The sequence below is a fragment of the Colias eurytheme genome, chromosome 16, assembly GCF_061535395.1.
Source record: "Colias eurytheme isolate Ceu_HAF_F1 chromosome 16, ilColEury1 Martin Lab GWU primary, whole genome shotgun sequence".
NCBI classification, from domain to species: Eukaryota; Metazoa; Arthropoda; class Insecta; order Lepidoptera; family Pieridae; genus Colias; species Colias eurytheme.
The window spans coordinates 5,303,160-5,323,439 of NC_142995.1; the positions used below are offsets into that span (position 1 = coordinate 5,303,160).

Genomic DNA, 20,280 nt, shown 5'->3' on the forward strand with positions numbered 1-20,280 from the left:
TGTTATTGCTAAGTCCGTTTATTAAGCAATTTTAGTATCAACACATATTATTATGAATAAGTATATTCTATTGAAATTATACTTGATTTAAATGAACCTCTATAAAATCAGGGATATGGCATATATAGCTAAGATAAGATTCTATAATTATTATACTCAATTAACGTCTTATATAATATGTATGAATGTTTAAAAATATTTCTTAAGTAATCTTTTCACGTTCTACTTATATTTAGTTAAAATTAAACTTCAGTGTGAGCGTTAAAATGTATCTTTTAATGCAACATAAATTGATATGCATTTATAGTCCACTTAATTCAACAATATTATTGGACGTTATCGGAATTTTACGTCCGAACGTCGGCGCTAAGTGTAGCACTGTCGCATAATTACTAGAACTTTTACTCATAACATTTTTACTTTCCACTCTAATAGCAATAACCAAGTTCTGGAAGTACCAAGCCCTTTTCATACAGTTGAAAGCTGTTCGTGTTAGCGGACCATCGCAGACGCAACGCGTGTCGCGTCATAGAGAAAAGCCGGTATAGTACTTTATACTATTTCGAATATCAAACGGAGCATTTCATAAGAATATAAAAATTTAGTTATAGTTTTAATCTACGACTATATCGGGAGTGAAGTGATTTATGAAATTTTCATGCATTTCAACAATGCGGTGAGTAGTTTTTTCTAATTTAAAATAACATTGATACCAAGTATAACACTAATAAATTTCATAATTATTATCCAGAATATTATTGAAAAGTTGAAATTTTTAAAAGTTTATTCGCATCGAAAATTAAGTGAAGGTTAAGTTTGCGGAAAATGATAACAGAAATAAAAAGGTAAGTATATGAAGCACAATTTAATTTCAAATAAAACTTTTTGAAAATATTTATATTTTATATTTTATTGATTTGTGTTATATTTTTTTAATCATAATATGATTCTAAAGAATTCACTTATTTGATAAATCAGCCTTATATCTCAAGCAATGTTACAGCTCTTATTTCGCACGCCTGTAAAGGTTACAATTATTTCATACCTTGCAATTAGCTTATCTCTACATCATACATTAAACCATGGTATAAAATATAAATGATTAAACTAAGGTGTCAACGATCGACAAGCACGAGACGCTTCCGACTTGCGTTTGCATATGCCGACAGACAAATATCATAAAATAGTGACGAGATATGCTTTGTTAACTGGGCACAATTATTTGCGAAATGATTCGTCAGTTCATAAATACGTTACGTATATTTAATGGGTGCTATTAAATATACGTAACGTATATTTAATAGCACCCATTTAGTACAGTTGAGCTAGGTTTTTGTATAATGATATTAAATAGTTAAGGATGCTTGTCTCTACAAAATATTTTAAGTAACGATCTAGCTTTTTCCTTTATTAGGTACAATATCGTTAGGTACATTAATTACGAAAACATACGTTTTATAAGAAATATTTTGTGTGTCATTTTTATTTTATTTTATTAGAATTTGAAGAAGTTGTTTTATATTGATTGTATTGATAAAAAGTTGCGTACTTACATTATATGAGATGAGAGAGTCATTTCAATCATGTACGTACCTACTACCTACGTTTCTACTTAATTCCTATGCATACTTTGGTCTAAACTGTAAAAAATAGAGAGCTTTTCATTTTAATTTAAATTGATTAACTTATCGGAAAAGGTTAATCATTTTCACTTTATATTTACAATTCACATGTTAGTGTTTGTATAGGTATGCAAGAAGATATTTATGCTATGTACCTACCAATAAATCTTTGTTTATACACGAGTGTTTCAGAAATTTTTTTTATTCAGCGCAATCTTTTTTTAAATCTGAGTCAAGAGATTACAACAAAAAATAAGTTAAATATATACATTTTATCGACTACGCGACGCGACGTGATCAACAAAGCTAGGATCTCTTGAGGCATATCACTTGTTTATCCGTAAATAGAGTAAACGAGCAAAAATTTTCATTTTCCTGAAAAGAAAAGGAAAAAGACATTTTGATTTGCGATGATGACCCATTGCTACCCATTGTTATTGCTAAAATAAATCCAAAACTGTGCAAACATTAGAAAGTTTTACTCATAGGGTATATAATAATGTCATTCTCATTCTAGTATACTTACCTAATCGATTAGTAAAAACTACAAAGTACCATCTTTAGACCAAGAAGGAAGCTAACCCAAAGGTTCGCATCAATTAAGTCCAACGAAGTAAACTATGTATTAAAGTACTATAAAATATAAATCCTATACAATTTTATTTGACTTGTCGTCAAGAATTCCTTACTGACTTAGAATCACACGCACAAAGACAATTCTATAAATAGACTGTAACCATAGAGTCGATAAATTATAGATTAAAATAATCGCATAGCGAAGAGCGTCACTAATACAGTGGTTTGGTCAGGAAGCGAACCTGACACCGGCGAGCTAATGGCACGCTGTGACCACGTTGCTCGCATCACTGCTCTTATTGCTTGCAATTTTAAGTATTTCGCTATTCATGTCTGACCTAAAATACCCGTGTTTCCCACACACACACGTAATTGATTCAGAACAAGCTATAAATTTTAAATTGAAAGGACTTTTAAGAATGTCCTAACGATTATAAAAAGGAGTTCTGTCAATTTTGTGTTTATGTTTAATTCGTTTAAAACAGTTTAAAACATCTGCGTCTGTTTACTTTTTAAATGACAACCGTTTTTTAGCCAGTGATCTGACAGTAAACATAATATACATATTATAGAGTTGCTACAACTATAGTTTTTAACTTTTTTTCCAAAACTGTAAAAAAATATCGATGATTTTATAAAAAATTAAGAGCTTTCGCATTGAAGTTTGATATGCGATTAGCTAAAAGTAGTATACATAGATACACAGTATGGAATTACACAGTACGAGCTTAATCAATCGTGTTATCGGGTATTCAGTGTGAACCGGCCCATGAGCAGCTGATGCGGTCTACTCAATGTTTTATTGACGTTGTACATGTATAGAGCTGTTACAACCAGCAGCTTAGAAACTTGTTTATTGAATTATTATACTTGAATTTTTTCTTATATTACTTGAATTTTTTCTCTATGTTTTTCTGTACGTCTTTTATAATTTATCGGAAACGTGCGAAATTATATTATTTTACACGTTAACACAATATATTTACTGTTTTCAGTAAAATTATTTTCAGATTTATTCGTGAATATTATCTCTTGATTTTTTTTAATTGATGCTTTCATAGAATTTTATGTTGTTGCTATGAGTTATGCACATTGATAACGTATACCTAGAAGAGTAGTTTAAGTAGTTGTATGTATTCCGAAAAAAAAAAATGTTGTATAAATTCAGCATAAAACGGCACATGCTCGTCTATCGTATTACAAGATTATAAATATGTAACGACTCCAGTCAGGTCACACTATCCTCAGCTGTGCTGGACAAGTTGTAAAATTTGATTTATTTATTGGAAAGCATAACATACGTAACGACTGGTTGAATTTTGATAAAACCTTAATTTTTATACCATGTCTAAATCATTTACATGGGGATGACAAAATGTACTCAACTTTCTATGACAGTCGATAAACTTTATTGTTGTGAACTGGAAATATCCCCTTTTATTGTAGTAGGGAGGAAAAGATCCCTGTCTGTTTCAATTTTAATATTTTTGGAATTTTGGAACAAACTTGTTTGAATAAAAGGAAAAAACAAATTCAATAATTTGATAATGAAGCGTACAATTTTCAGTCAGGAAAGTAGAAAATTGATAACTGAACATTAAAGTAAGAAAAAATGTGACAAGGTTTGATAAAGTGTGACGAATCCAGTGTAGAGCCGAGCGCGTCGGCACTCATCACTCCGAGATAACATCAAGCGCCGCGCAGGCGCATGTTTTGTTCCGTAATTGATTTATCTATGTGCAGTTTATTGATTACTTTTTGCTAGTCCTCAATCAACTGACTGTGTATAACGGGCTTAAATATTGTAATGTTTTCCGGGGTTTAATAATAATGCGGCAGCTTTGTTGCGATGGTTTAACCTTTTTATTGTAATAAGCAATTCACGTTTTTCATACATTCTATAATATTATCGCCTGTTGGCTATGGACACAATGAAAAACTTATCAAATGTACAATATTTCTAAATGATCAGTGAAAACATATATCTTATTTTGAGATACATTTTTATTAGCAGTATATATCCACACAATTAATTATCTAACCATGTTTTGGTGATATATATTAATATAAAAATATATAACAATAGATTTGTAGGTAATTAGGTAAGAAGAAAGGAATTCGAAGAACAAGGTTAGAACTAACATTGTATTATTGTTATGGAATAGGCTATAAATGTAGTTACGTGAACTAAACATTATTTTCTTGGAAAATCTAGGAATTATAAATGTACACTTATATTATTATTTTGATATTCAGATTCCTGCATCTCTTTTTATTTTCATTGGAAAGTATAGAGACACATTTTTATAGAATCCATTAGATGGTACCATTTTATCGGTTGTCACGTGAGTGTTAGAAAGCTTTTTACAATAGATATTAGCTAATTGTTATATTGACATACGATATTGATAAGAACTTATTTCGTCTCAAACTTTGAGTAGAATTTTACTGTTTAAATGTTTCTTCTTTTATAAAATGAGATATAAGAAACATAATCTCATCAACGATAGAATGAATGAATTCTTATTAAATTTTAATGAAATAAACCCTATTTATGTATATATTTTCTACAACAAAACTGCAGTAAGCACTGCCATACATTATCACTGCTGTCAAGACGGAAGTTAAGAAAACAAACTACAGTATTAAGTTACTCTAAACTACATTATCTCCACTGTCAATAATTATTTTGTAGTCGTAAAGTGAAGCACTGTTAAATATAACTACTTTCAAACGATTTTATCATATCGTGATTATGAGATTTTAATGGTTTATAATTGATGGGTATTCCTGTTGCGATAATCCCATTGGACGGAAATAGAATGGTGTCACTTTTGTATCTCAATATAGACATGACACTTTGGCGTTTATACAATGTATTTGAAGCATCAACATTCGAACAATTTTACGATACCATCTGTCGAATTAATACCCGATAGGAGGTAATTACTTTGAGATATTTATTAAGTATTATTTTTTTAAACAAATGAATGGAATAGATTTTATAATTACCTAAGAGCGTATACGCACTATGCGGGTAGCCGCATTGCGGGTAGCCGTCCGGCTGACCGCAAGCACAATTATGTACGTAATATTCATTTCTATGCGCACTGTGCGGTCTGCGGTAGCCGCATCGCAGTGCGCATAGAAATGAATATTACGTACATAATTGTGCTTGCGGTCAGCCGGACGGCTACCCGCAATGCGGCTACCCGCATAGTGCGTATGTACGCTCTAATACTTATGTTTAAAAACATTTTATCATTCTAGAATAGAAATGGATTTTGATTCAAAAACAGGATGTTGACATTTTCTTCCAAATATAATTAAGTAGAAATTATAATTTTTTATTACGCTGAAAAGTTTTTAACGCCTTTTTGTTTATATTGTGTAGTGCAGTCATGGCTCGACCTAAGAAAATAGCATGTTTTATCTCTTCTTCAGTTCTTTCAAGATGTCAATATAGGTAGTTGTTATACTTGATACTTTAGACTAGCTTTCTATTATAATATATTTATGGAGAACTTCATATCAAAATGCCACCCAGTTGTAAAATACCAGAGCACTTCATTAAACTTGTACAGTGGGGTGTCGTTGACCTCCTGAAATCACGGGTCTCAAGCGGTTATATAATTACGTCCAATAGTACCGATCGTTGTCGCCTGTTGACCTGTCAACTCTCAAGTAGTCTTGTCTATTTGTTTAGTACACACATCAATTTGCTTATGTTTTATTTTCAAAAGCCAACCATAATAGGAACTATTCCTATGGTGTGTTTACCCAAGGTACTGAAATTTACCTCATAAACGTTTGGTTGTGAAGGCAAAATACATAACATATTAGTTGAAAATGGTTTTCTCGATAATAAAGATTTGCAAATTTTCAAAGTACTTACCTACAATATACGCCATACACGGCATACCTACAAGTCACGATAATTGAGTTATAATGTATACTTTATCTCAAATTTCATGGTCAAGGAGTATTTTAAGAAAAATAAATGTATAGCTTATAACTTGAACTGTAAAGATTTCATTTCATCATAATATACTACTTATTTTAGGACCTAGAGGTTACTAGTCCAGCTCTCACATTGGCGCTTGTAAGATCTTATAAACGATCCGAAGCATGTTCAGTTATTTATATTTACCATTTTGCATGCTATTTAGTTTATATCATCATTGAATACAAAGTTATTACTAACCGGACTTATCTTGTATGGTTAACGGTTCTGAGGACATTCACTCTACTACAATTTTCTACAGGAGGTGCTTACCTGCACTTCAGTTAATGTGATATTGGTTTCGATACACCCACTTAATGTAGCTAATATCTGATAGTTTATAGGAATTATGGTGGAGAGATTAACAAATTCATATTACGGAACCAATTGCAAAAGCTATTGGCGCTAGATGTAAAGGAATTTAATGTTTCACTGCCACCCCTTAATAACAGAAGCCATTTTCAACGTACAATACTTTGTTGAAGGATTGAAATCTACATGGGTTAAATGGTTAATTTCTTGTGTTCTTATTCATCATATAATTTCCTGTCCTGAATATAATAATACTTATTTCTAATAGTTTTTCCCTTCAGGAGTTTGTCTCGTCGACTTTCGATACTTCTCTTTTCGAAAGCGAATGTATTTCCGAAGGGTATTTTAGTTTTACAACATGGCTAAGTTACGTATCAGCTCTCGCTAACGTAGCCATGTGTAACCGCATGTCATCTAACTGACTCTAAACCTTCTGACACGTTCCCTTTTCGCGGTTTTAGGTAAAAGTAAACCACAAGTGGACGCTGATGTCATTTAGCAATTTACTTGTGTATTTAGTATCAAATTACATGCGCTTTCTAATTTTATGTTGGATACACATATCAAAATTGTAAAACGTGTGGTAACATGAGATTTATAGGCGAAGTTATGGTTATAGCTTAATTTTAATAATTTATAGAAACACCTGAAGAACAGATAGTGGAAAATCTTATAATTTACATTAACATAGGTAGATGACGCCGCTAAGAAGGATCTTTTTTTATCTGGAAATGTATTTATTATTTCAACAAATACTCTAAATAACTACCAACACCTTAAATGTAACTTACTTTCAAAATATTTTATATTTTGCAATCTTATCATTGTCGAAGTGAAAACCGTATAGCAAGTTAAATTTTCTAATAGGGGTATCGAATTGTCTATAAGTTTCACGAAGTAAATTACCTAATGTCTGAAGGGTCAAATGGAGGAAGAATTATAAGTAGGTTAGTATATCGAAGCCATGTATTCGGTCAAAGGTTGGTGCCCTTCTATGAAATTTGCTAACAGGCGATAATTAGACTCTAACACACACGGCTCATGTTTCTAATTCGGGTTCAGTTTGTACAAGCGATTAGAACACACCATGGTTGTCATGGCTTCACGTAAGGAAAGAAATGAGAATTAAGTCCATTGTAATTTTTAAAAATCTTGAAAAGTCGAATGTTACAAGCAAACTCTAAATGAAGGTAAACTTTGAAAAGCAACTTTCGTGTGCTTATGTTAATCTAAACACAAACGTGGATTTGAATAAGTAAATTTAATTCATTGTAGACCTTTCGTATGTCAAAATGTTAAATAGTCTATTGTGTGGTTTTATACACCGTTGAAAGTACTTTACCTTAGTAAATGTAAACTTACCATGGCTACAAAATAAGCGGTAGTACGATTGTTCGAACGAAAACTTTCTCTTAGAATTCGAAACATAACAAATAAAACTTCGTCCTTTTTATTTACAATAATATGTACTCCATTGAAGTACCTATTCTAACGTTAATTAGAACAACAAATATGCTCGAACGAATGCTGAGAACGACAACTTTCTCCCTAATTGTTCGTATTAAAATTTTTAATTCAAAGTTGGTTCAATTAAACGAACCAATGATTGAGCTATTGTGCTATTGAAAAACTTTTTTTGTTTAGAGCACTATGGTACTATTGTATTATTTGAATGCTTAATGAGATTAATATGTTACATGTTGATTAACTCACAAGATTGTGATGTAAGCAAAAATAAAGAAGTTGTAATGGTGTTCTTCTTTGTTTACTTCTCATCTATATTTTATAGCTATTTTGTCTCATTTATTATGTGGGTGGATAATAATTGCCTTTTGAACTTTTTCTCTGGCAGGATAATTGATAGGATTTTTTTTATTTATAAGTTACCGGGAAATATGTTTAGAAATGTAACACCATGTTACAATGATCTAGAGTTTGAACAGTTTTATTATGCAAAAAGTTAATCAGTTATTAAGTACATATTATAACGACAAGCACTCACTACTCACGTAGGTAAATAAAGATGCCCAATCTTAAGAGTTCAAAGCAGACAATTTGAAGTCAGTGCCAAAAATCAGCAAGAATTATCGAAATAAGTACGAATAAAAGTACAAACTCTACTTAGTATATTGCCTAATATGGTTATGAATTCAAACACAATTTATTTAATCACGGAAGATTAATAACGTTAATGTCACTATCGACACTATTTGTATCAAAACTAATGGAATAAAGTGAAATGGGTCATGTTTTTGGATAATAAAAGTTTATCAAGCGGCAATGCATGGATTCAGACCACCTATAGTGACGGTGAAAGGCTTGTTAAAACAGTTCAATTGGGAAGTTTTATGTTTCTCTAAATGAACTTAATGGAATGTTCTCGACAAAATTGTAGGGATTGTTTTGATTAGATTTTATTGGATTTGATTTCAATACGTCTACCGATTGCTGTGTTGTTTTATTGTAGGATGTTATTGAAAAGCAAGTTTGAGTCGGGATGTGCATACAGTTTCTTCTGTGTGAGTAATGCTTTACATTTTATAAACCATGGACCATGATTATTCTAACTTTTTTTATTTAACTTTAATTTTGCCCACCGTGATAGGAACGACGAAATATAAAAATTCCAACTCCCTATTAAAAACATTACAATCTGGAAATTGAACTAATAAATCTATTTAAATAGCATTTAATCGATGCTGCTAACAGATCGCCGATAGCAGCGATGTTTCAATTTCATTAGGCTCCAGTGGTGTTAATCTCGGGATAGATAAAATACCGGCAATCATAGATATCATCTAGGAATCATTATATGGAAGTATCCATAGAGAAGTGTTTACCGCCCAGTCGGTAAAGGGCTTCACACCTACGCGGCCGTCTATTAGGTTTTTTATTATTTATAGTATCGAAATATTTTTGTAGTTTCAGCTAGTGTATTTAGTTGTCTCTTCTATATGTACTTAGCAAGTTTTATACATCGTTAGTATTTTTTCGTCATCATTAAAATTATAATTTTATTTTAATATTGATTGTTTATTAAATGATTGACTCGAAACATCGTAATATAAAATTGATTATTATTTGCCAATGCATAGAATTTTGCTCATTGCATCCAGGGCATAGTGCAAACCTTTTTTATAAAAAAAATATCATAAAAGCTTTTAAAAAAGCTATCATGTAGGTATGTATATTTAAACTTTTAAAATAAGACAAAAATCAAATGGCAATAGGTAGTCAGAATAGGAATATGCAAACATTTGCCATACGAATGTAGTCATGCTATCAAATTACTATTCCGCATAGCATGCAAATAGTTCATAATAATCCCTCTGCAATTAAATCAGTCCACTTTCCTTCTAAAATAATAGAGTGCGTTGACTTTTCTATCATAGTTTAATGTTTAATCAGCCGATAAGGCTATCTAGTTTAGCACAGTGACACAGTGAGGGATTTCGTAATAGTTTTGTAATGCATCCGAATATTTACCTTGTATGTTTGTTCTGTGATAAAGTCGTGACCGCGGACAAATGATGTTTGAAAAAGCTGTTATAAAGTTTACGTGGTATGTACTTGCTACTTTGTGCCTTGTGATCTCTGAATCGTATTGTGTAGCGGCAAACATTTATTCATGAACTTGTGTGTATTGTATGTTTGTAACTTGTATTTCATATTTCATAAATATCGGGTAAAGTTAGACTTGAGCGGTAAATAGATTCAATGACATGTTTTATTTAATTTTGTTTTAAATCAATAAATATCCTACGCAGTGCACTTATTTAGCACTGATATTATACCTACAGTGGAATAGTCAAATTTACTTGGTTTAGCCTTAATTTCCTACACATACAAAATCAAACATATTTATGAGCCTTTTTTATTAATTTATTATTATAGAGATGTAGATAAGTATTGCTTGTTTAAGAAATCACACATTGCGTTTATCTCATGTTTTATCTCTGTATAATAAAAATGGTGGTCATAATTGTTGTAGAATCGTCTAATAAACATGTTTAGAAGAACAGTGTTAGATTTATGTTACATATAAAGTGTTTCTCACGGTGTATTGTTATCTTATAACATCCTTTATCGGAAGTTAACAATGTTTATCTCTCAATAATTAGTGTTCGATCGACCATTTCCTTTGTTTCTGTACCAATGTGTTTTAAAAATGTGATATTTTAATGTACGACTATAAAAGTCAACCCCTTCATCTAAATTGAATGAAATATTTTTCAAAAAATTTCCCACTATAAGACCAACATTTCCGAGGAACAGACGCTTACTATTTTGACATAATCTTGTAGGATGTAGGGTGGTCACGGAAATATACGAAGTATATATATTTCCATGCGGGTGGTAGTTTTCATTTAAATTGACGTTTCAAAGTTAAAATTTAGTAATCTGTGGTTGAGATAACTCAGAAAATTTAGCTGTTATTTACAATTTTACAAATGAACAATACTCAGACTTGTGAGGACATATTGTTTTAGATGGAAATATAAATAGTTTATTAACAAAAATGTTAATTTGTTACAGGTCGTAAAACACCATTTGAGAGGACAATCATGATCAATCGCGGTGTGACGTGAGCAGCGGATAAAAATGTTTTCATGTGATTCCTTTGATATATTTATATTGGACACTTGTATTAGATTAGTTTGTGGACAGTAGCGTACTATGATGGACAATAATAATTCGTGAATGTGAATGAACTTTATGAAATGGCTCGTGCGAAACCTTGGAGTGAAAAACCCTTTTGGTGAGTGAGATACAACTTATAATTTATTCTCGATTTTTGTCCTTTTTTTAATTATTTTTTCGATTCAATAATTATATTAGACTTTAATTCAAAAATCTAGATTCTTATCTGATATGAAACCTACTCAACAATTTTTCCTAACTTTTCAAGATTGTGACTTAGGGGAAAGGGGCCTAAAGTGGGCACAGAGCCTAAAGAGGGCACTCAATATAGTATCGGAATTTTAAATAATGGCGCGCGCGCGACTCGTGAGCACCATCCCCACACCCCTCCCACCTCGCGGCAGTCGTTGGATTCGCTTGCGAGCACGCATTTATAAGCTGCAACAAATAAATGTTTTTCGACGATTTTTGAAAAATATTGCAAGGTATGTAATATGTGTTCTTTTTATTTTGGTGTTTACAATCTTTAACCAAAATTTGTTAATTATTAAGTGGCTATCTGGCCATATTTTGGTTCCATAAAAATCCACGTATCTAAAAATTTTGAGGTAGAATTTCGTCTGAACCTTTCAAATGTCGAAAAAGGCAAAGCGGGCAGGGTAAAGCGGGCACGCGCCCGCTTTGCCCCGTCCGCTAAAATGTTATACATTCTTTTGTTAATTTGCTTTTTCCTTTCAGATGACCGCTTATAAGCGGCGTAAATATAAGCGTAAAACTTCACAAGCCTCATGGCAACGCTCAACTATGCAGCAAGCAAAACGAGAAGTGCAAGAGTTAGTAAAACCTGTCAAAAAAGTAACAACTAAATATGGGATTCCAAGAACGACATTGCAGACATCTTAAATTGGGTTCGTGTAATGTAAAGCTTGGTAGGTTTACTACTTACTATCTTTTCTACGGAACAAGAAATGGAGCATTTGGAATACGTATTCCACATGGACTCTTTATTTTACGGGCTGTCTAAACAAGAATTTTTGGAACTTGTATACCTACCTATTACATTATTTTAGGATTTATAAAAAAAAATATATATATGAAATAATTGTATCGCTTATTAGAGACTAAATAATGATAGACTGTAAACAGGGCGTTATTTTTTTAAATATTATTTCAGATATATCTGGAAATATTGTACCTAAAAGTTTAAAGCTCCTAAGAAGTTCCTTTGTAATATATTCATTTAAAAATAATTGTATGACTGTTTGAAATACATAACTTATAAAATATTTTTGTGTCTTTTACTCTATTTATTATTGTATATATTATTTGTGGCTGTATATTTTGAAATCTACTGTTTAAATCCAGGCCTGCCCGCTTAACCCAACTACTGCCCGTTTTGCCCTAAACGAAAGCCCGCTTTAGGCCTCCCCTTCGGGCAAAGCGGGCAATCGTAGGCTTTTAGTAATCTGTTAATAATTATTATATACTTTAACTTTTGACAAATTTAACCACTTAGCATTCAAAAGTATTTATTAATGGAACTTTTGGCAAAAAAATAAATGGATTAACTTCTTTTCAAACTTCATTTTTTTTAATTTTCCCGTAAGGTGCCCCCTTTGGGCCCATCTCCCCTACCTAATATGTATTATACGTAGGTAAATATTGCGTATAAGTTATTATCTTACTTTTGTCGAATTTTTAGGGTTCCGTACCTCAAAAGGAAAAAACGGAACCCTTATAGGATCACTTTGTTGTCCGTCTGTCCGTCCGTCCGTCCGTCCGTCCGTCTGTCAAGACCCTTTTTCTCAGGAACGCGTGGAGGTATGAAGCTGAAATTTATATCAATTACTCAGGTCTACTGTCCCTTGAAGCTGTGAAAAAATCAAACTTCTAAGCCAACGCAATCAAAAGATACAGCCGTTTATGCCGCAAATTTTCGACACTTGCAAGGGAATCAAAACCTACAGGGTGCTTCCCGTGAACTCAGAATCTTGAAATTTGGTACGAAGCAACGTCTTATAGCATAGATAAAGGAAAAATTACGAAAACCATAAATTTTTAGTTACATCACATAATATATATTTTTTTAATAATTTTAAACTTACTACCACGGAACCCTCGGTGCGCGAGTCCGACTCGCACTTGGCCGGTTCTTTTTATTATAATTTTGAACTAGTCTAATTTTTAAGTCCTTATAAACAGTGCATCTGCTATGTTCCAAAATATATAAATAAAAGCTCTCTATCCAGCAATAAATTGGAAATCAAGCAAATCTTTCCAAATTCACTTTTCAATTTGTATTGGAAACTGCTGTCGGTGGCTGTCTGTAACCTCCGCGGCTGTTGCCGTCATATCCAAGTGTTTATACAGGCTGTTGAGATAACTACAGTTCCTTTAAAAACATCACTGACATCGAGTGCTTCCTATAAACTGCCGTATAACGATCTCTTGATGATAAAGTTTCTGTTTCTTTTCCTGGATAAACAAAACGTACTCATATCGCCTACCAATCTATTTACATACTATATTACAATTTTGGGGCAGCTACGAACTGTGAGCAGGTGAACAAGATCTTATCCTTAACTTGTCCTTAATTCGATATACGTGTTAAAAGTTTAAAAGATACACAAACTTATAAAGATGTAAAATGAATTATATATTATGACTAAAGGTTTTCTAATTTAATATCAGAAAACTTCGTAGGTAGTGTTAGTGTAGAAATTTTGTTGACCTTTTCACGGTAGAGAACGTATATTACGTTGATAATGCAATATAAAAGATATTAAAAGTAAGTTACGTACCTATAACATATTTTTATGACATGTGGGTGCCAGTATAAAGTTTCTATTTTCTATTTCCGTTGTATTGAATAGACTAGCGAAAAAATTATAAAATTTATATATTATATACGTAAACCTAGAAAGTTGTTATGACTTAAATATTATATAAATAAAGCTTATTTGTGACTTTACATTCAATCAAAGTTTCAAAGCACAAATAGCACCGCTACGTACATATTTACCCATAACAAATGTTTTTATAGGATTAAACGGTAAACTTTTTGTCGCTACTCGAGACTCCTTGGAGAGTAAAAGTAAATAAAATTATACGGTCCATTCAAGGTAGAGCACGTGCTTATGCAGGACTAAAAATACTTTTTCACACGGCCTATAATTGTAACGCGTATTCTTAGATAAATATATATATGTATAAAAAACAATGTTATGATGATTTAAATTATCTGTGTAGTCCTCTAATAAATATTTCAGTTTTATTTAGACATTGATTCGAATCGAATTAGGAATTAGGATATCCTTAATGAACATAGTATGACACTACAACTACAAGTTATTACGACTTATAAAAATTATAATTTATAACGTAATATCTATACCAAATTACCAACTTACCACATTTCAACCCAATTTATGTTCATGTAATTACATACCATGCACTTGACGTCTCTACTTAAAAGTCATCAGGAAAAAATGTATATAATTTACATTAATAAACAATTTACATTCTTAACGTCATTAGTAAAGAAATTATTAACTCCCGGCTTCTACTCAAATTGCCAGGAAGCCAGAAGACTCATGGTAATGATTTTATTTTATGCATACTTTACTGCAATATTGCATCTGTCATGGTTGTTACAAACGGTATCTTGGCTTCGCAGTCGTTAGTACCTCGCCAACTGCAGGAATGTTGGATTGTTACTATTTATATGTACAATATATCAATGTATTTATAAGTCTGTGTGTATACGCAATACGTATAGCCTTTAAAGTTGTCTTCATTTTCTATATGATACCGATTTGCTTTCGGTACTCGAATAATTTCTGGGATACCATGTAAATTACCTTCAAAAGTTTTGTTAGTAGCAAGTTGTTAAAATCACTCCTACAGAATTCAACAGATTAGATGTTTAAGCAGTTTAAATATTATATTCTGATAACGATATACTTAGATTGTTATATAGAAGTATTATGTAAAAAAGAAACATAACTTTTCATTTTACTACGTGAAACTGTCAAAATACCTTAACTGCTTACACACATTCATATATCAAACAAACAAGATGACCATAAAATTTGATTTCTACATTTTAGCGAATCGAAGTCATGAGAATCTCGGCAATAAAGATAGCATTAATGTGTCCAAATTAAACAGGCAAGGGAACATAAAAATAACTGCTATCGGCACTTAATAAACCACTTAAGACATTAAGGCGTTGTACACATTCGTCAGATCGTTTTAATGCTTGAGCAGTGCGTAGAAAATGTATCGGTGCTGCTACAAACACCTAATGGAGATGTCGGATTGTGCAATGGGCTTAAATGTGTAGGCGCAACTTTATCAGGGCTGCCAACGGTGTAATAATATGAGAGAAAAATTACCTACGGGTATAATAATTATTAGTGAGATGTATAATTAGTATAGTTTTTCTAATAATTTACAAATACAACTTAATGTCTTCATCTATTCAATGAGTGTTGATGTTACATGTTACCAACCACACAACATTCACGATTTTCATTGAATAATATAGCCCATATAAGTATCAATATAGAAGTGAACTTCTACCATTCAACTTACGGCTTGTACATGCTCACAGTACATAATATCTCTTCTAAATTGATTAATATATCTTCTTAATTGTGAAAATTTTTATACGACATGTCAATGAAAATGAAAAAAATTTTCACTTTACTATAGAAGAACATTTGATTCATCACTTTTCAAAATGGAAATTCACCAAAAATCAGATAAACCTACCCAGATAATTTGTAATATTTCCACTTATAAAACGTAAAATTGATTTAACTAGCACTAGTAATCATAAATTAATTAGCCACTAGCAGCCCTGTATTTACACAGTTACCTTAGGCCAGCAATGCGAGTAAATTGAAAAGACAAAGTGATTCCGCGTTATGTTCCGTCACCCACGGGTTCATCCGTCCAGTCTTGTTTGGACGTAAACAATGTGTTCTGTTACCATATATTTTAGTTAATGGGAATAATGTTTTGCTTCAAACATTTCAAAAGAAGTTTGAATGAAAGAGAGTTGTATATTCCTCTTCTGAAGTAAAAGAGATTAGATTTGTATGTGTTTTGGTCTGTGTAAATATGGATTTACTTGGATTTTTTTTAATTTATTGAAGTGTTGGTTTATTATATAATCTTGAAAGAGATAACGTTGTTGCAAACTTTAAAGTTTTGCTACGTCGTGTAAATGTAATGTATATTTTATTATGCTATTAATTGATAAACATTGTTGCTTTCGACCGGCTTTACCGCAGCACTCCGCAATTCAATAAAACTTTGAATAAATGGCAATTAATACTGCATCATTAATGAGGAACATTATTTTCTTTTGAATTAGTTTCTAATCATTTTAAATTTTACTGTAATTGAATTCGAGAATATCTTAATTCACCAATTAATTTTATTTAAAATGGAGTAAGCCATAAAATATTAATTAGTTAAGTAAATCACGATATGGTAGAAAATTCATTATTCACATTTTTTAAAACACATAAAACTACACATTTCACAGGGCAAAGAACTCTTGAGAACGAAATAGAGCAATCGCTTGAATTTAAACGAAATAAAGACATTTGTTCAGGTACGGCATGTACGGTATTTATTTCCATTGCTTCGAATGCGCCATTGCTCATTACCGTGAACATTGAGATTATCCCATAAACATGGAACGTTTGGCCCCATGAATGATACCTCAATGGTTGTTAGTGCTCATTACCCGGCCGTGAGAGCGGTAAATTGTATGCACTAACAAATTGTTTGTGGACCCACGATGTACGAGCCCACGGTTTTCACTAAGGAGATAATTTCGAAATAGATCACGTATCCTTTGTTAGCGTTGAGAGTAAATTGAGTAATTTGTTACTCGCCCCGGAAGAATTTGTTTTCGTGCAATTTGCTATGTAATTTCATAGGTTTTAATAGTCTGTTGGAGCATTATTAGCTCTTTGTTATAAATCCACGTTTCACTTGATAGTTGATAATAATAAATTAATTGCATATTTCATTTTGGTATAATATTTATCTGCGATTAATTTAAATTGATTGTAAATATACATTATTTTATTTCAGCATACCTTTCGTCTTACATCACACATACTGTTGAAAAATGAATAAATTAATCAAAGAATTTTAAATGTTGTATGTTTTAAAAGGATTTCTTTTATTTTCCAGGGTTGCAGCAGTAATGCAATTTGCATTACTAACAACGGCTTCCAATTTAACTGAGACCACGCAACCGCAGGTAAATTATTCAATGATTTACATTTATAAACACTATTTACATACTATTAAAATTTAAAAAGGAACCAAGAATAAGGATAAAGTTTTCGTCAAAGATATAGGTATAGAAATATAGAACAGCTTGAGTTTTGTTTCGTATAAAAAATACTAATTTGAAACAATTAAAATTTAAATTCGTCTTTTGTTTTCTTCCACTAAGACCAAGTTCTTATCGTCTTCTTGTTTTTACCGGCAATACTCATTCAATGAAGATAAATAATTTACGTTTCAGGTTCCAAAAAGATCAGAGACTAGTCTATATGCGTGGAGTACCTGGGGTAGTTGGAGTGCGTGTTCTAGAACTTGCGGTGGAGGCGTCTCCTACCAGGAGAGACAGTGTTTACTGAGGTAAAGAATTTTGTATATTTAGGAGAAAATCTGTTGTGTGGTACCTTTGGGAATACCTACAGACTAAACAGAATGAATGCATAGTGGATTTGGATTATTTTGTTAAAAACATGTGGCTAAATTAATCTGTAAGACGAGTGTAAATATGTAGTTGTATTTTATTTTATCCTATATTTAATATTTATAATAATTAATAATTCTGGTTATACATGCCCCCTAAGCAGTTGTACTGCAATTATGTTAACACATATTAGGTATACCCATTCAGGTACCCATAAAATTATTTTAATTCAACATTACAACGTCGGTTATGAAGTAAATAAAAAGAAAATAACATAAAATCCTCATTGCGTAAACCACTTATCATTCTCGTTTATTACGGTGATAGGCTATAACTAAATCTTATAACACGTATTAAACCCGCCGACAAACCCTTCGGGCTATACAAAAGATGAAAAAAATAAACACCAGCTATTAAGGTAATTCGTTTTACGCTATCTGTACGTTAACTATCTTTTATAATCTATATTAGATCCATTAAAAACAATGTTAACTTTATGTCGCAATCAAATCCACCTTATTTTACTGCCAAAAGATTTGTTTAACCTGTAATCTTAATGGTTTAACGAATAAAATAGTAATCTCCCGGATAACACTATCTTTTTCAACAAATGTGTACACGGATTGGGGTTTTAATGAGTGAGATAAAATTAATGAAAACATAGGGATAATCACCTATATTTGTAATATATAAAATATACAAACTACCTATTCACACTAATGCTTTGTTATAAAAATGCCTGATCAAAAGCAGACGAAGAGAGAAGTCATTTAAAGTATTTACGAAGAGAATTGATGGAGGCAATAATAATTTGATGGTAGTTAAAAAAATTTGGAAAATCCAAAAGTGCACGCCTCATAATTTTTTTTTAATAATTATTTATTAATTATTTTTTTTGTTTATTTAATAACAATTAAACCACATCGAATCAGACCCTGAAAAATGAAAGGGTTCTATTCCTGAGCATACTCAAGCGTAAGAGAAAAAAAAGACTCGATTAGTAAAGTATTTCGGTCGCTATCGTGTTAACAAGAAAATCCTCCGCACATACAGACACACGGACGTCCAAGACAGAACTTTTTTAAACTGTTTTTTAACTAGTTTAAATAACAAAAATGACATCAAAAATATCATGAATGTTAAAAATAGTGTTTTTTCTTAATATGTGTGTGTATGTATTATCTTACAAGTGCAATGTATGATACATAAAGACATTTTAAGTTTGAAAAATCAGATGTTTTGCGCGAAGTGACAGTAGTACCCACCCATAGAAATCTAAATAACAATATTTAGATTTCTATGTACCCACCTCAACGCTTCGCTTATGAGGCATGCAATAGGTACTAAGTAAATGTTAGGGACAAATCACGTAAAAATAGTTAAAAATTAGATAAAGAATTGAAAGAATTTTATAGTGAATAATAAATCCACCAGCCAAACTTAAATCTCGCCACAAAATAGTGTAGTAAAGTAATGCAATTTCGCCCAGTGGGCAATCAGCGCAGGTCACAGGTTAAATGAATAGGTAATGGAATCCCCGTAGCGAGCGTAACTAGCCGTTGTTAGCCCTGATTGACATGCATCACCTTTATATACTTTAATGAGCCTGCGATTATGCGGTTTTTTATTTTATTAGTTACCCATAGAAAGGTAAGAATTTTGCACGTTCTGTCGGCTGAATATTCACCTAGGTGAAATTCACCAAAGATACATGCTAATAATACGGAGTAATTTAAAGTTATTTTATAATTCGAAGGATTGTATTAAAATAAAGATACGTTTATAAGTAAATACAGCTATTTTTAAAAGTTACAAAACCTGTTTTTTTAAACATAATTAATTCTTAATAGAAAAGCTTTTTCAGATAATGTGCACACTAAATTCTGTTGGTTGGTGTAAGTAAATAATAACGTGTAATATAGCGTCAATTGTCATTACTCTATTGATAACACTGTTCAAATTTAAATTATAACTTCAAAAATATAATGCTTTAATTACCTATACAAATAGTATAAAAATGTTTAAAACGGTCATAATATGTTAGGTCCCCGTCCACATCAATATTAGGCACTGCACTTAGAAATTAAATCTTCATGTTTATAGAACCGGTCCCATTTAAAACCTATATAGAATAAGCCGAAGTATCCATTGTTATACTTCCGCAGGGAATCAAACCGACAAAACAATGGCCCACTATTATCTATTCGCAAAACATACAATATCGGTTATTGTTAATATCCGCGAGAAAGTATCCATTTTATTTACCTTTGTGGCAGGTTTAAAGGCGTTTGTATTGTAATTCTGACGCTTCGCACCTTTGAGACCGCGGCATATGTATAATTTCAACCCCGTATGCTATTATTTGACAGAATATAAATTCGCAAGTTTATCTC

At 31.6% G+C, this 20,280-nt stretch overlaps 1 protein-coding gene across 1 annotated transcript in view; it reads left to right on the forward strand.

Moving 5' to 3' along the window:
• Nucleotides 1–491: 491 nt before the first annotated feature.
• Nucleotides 492–20,280, forward strand: part of LOC149901781 (thrombospondin type-1 domain-containing protein 4-like) — a 51,546-nt gene continuing 31,757 nt past the window's right edge. Inside the window, exons 1-4 of the mRNA XM_090110695.1 lie at nucleotides 492–676; nucleotides 11,050–11,272; nucleotides 17,371–17,440; nucleotides 17,711–17,826. Coding sequence (XP_089966821.1) covers nucleotides 11,235–11,272; nucleotides 17,371–17,440; nucleotides 17,711–17,826 — 224 coding nt within the window. The 5' untranslated portion in view covers nucleotides 492–676; nucleotides 11,050–11,234. The remainder of the gene's footprint in view (nucleotides 677–11,049; nucleotides 11,273–17,370; nucleotides 17,441–17,710; nucleotides 17,827–20,280) is intronic.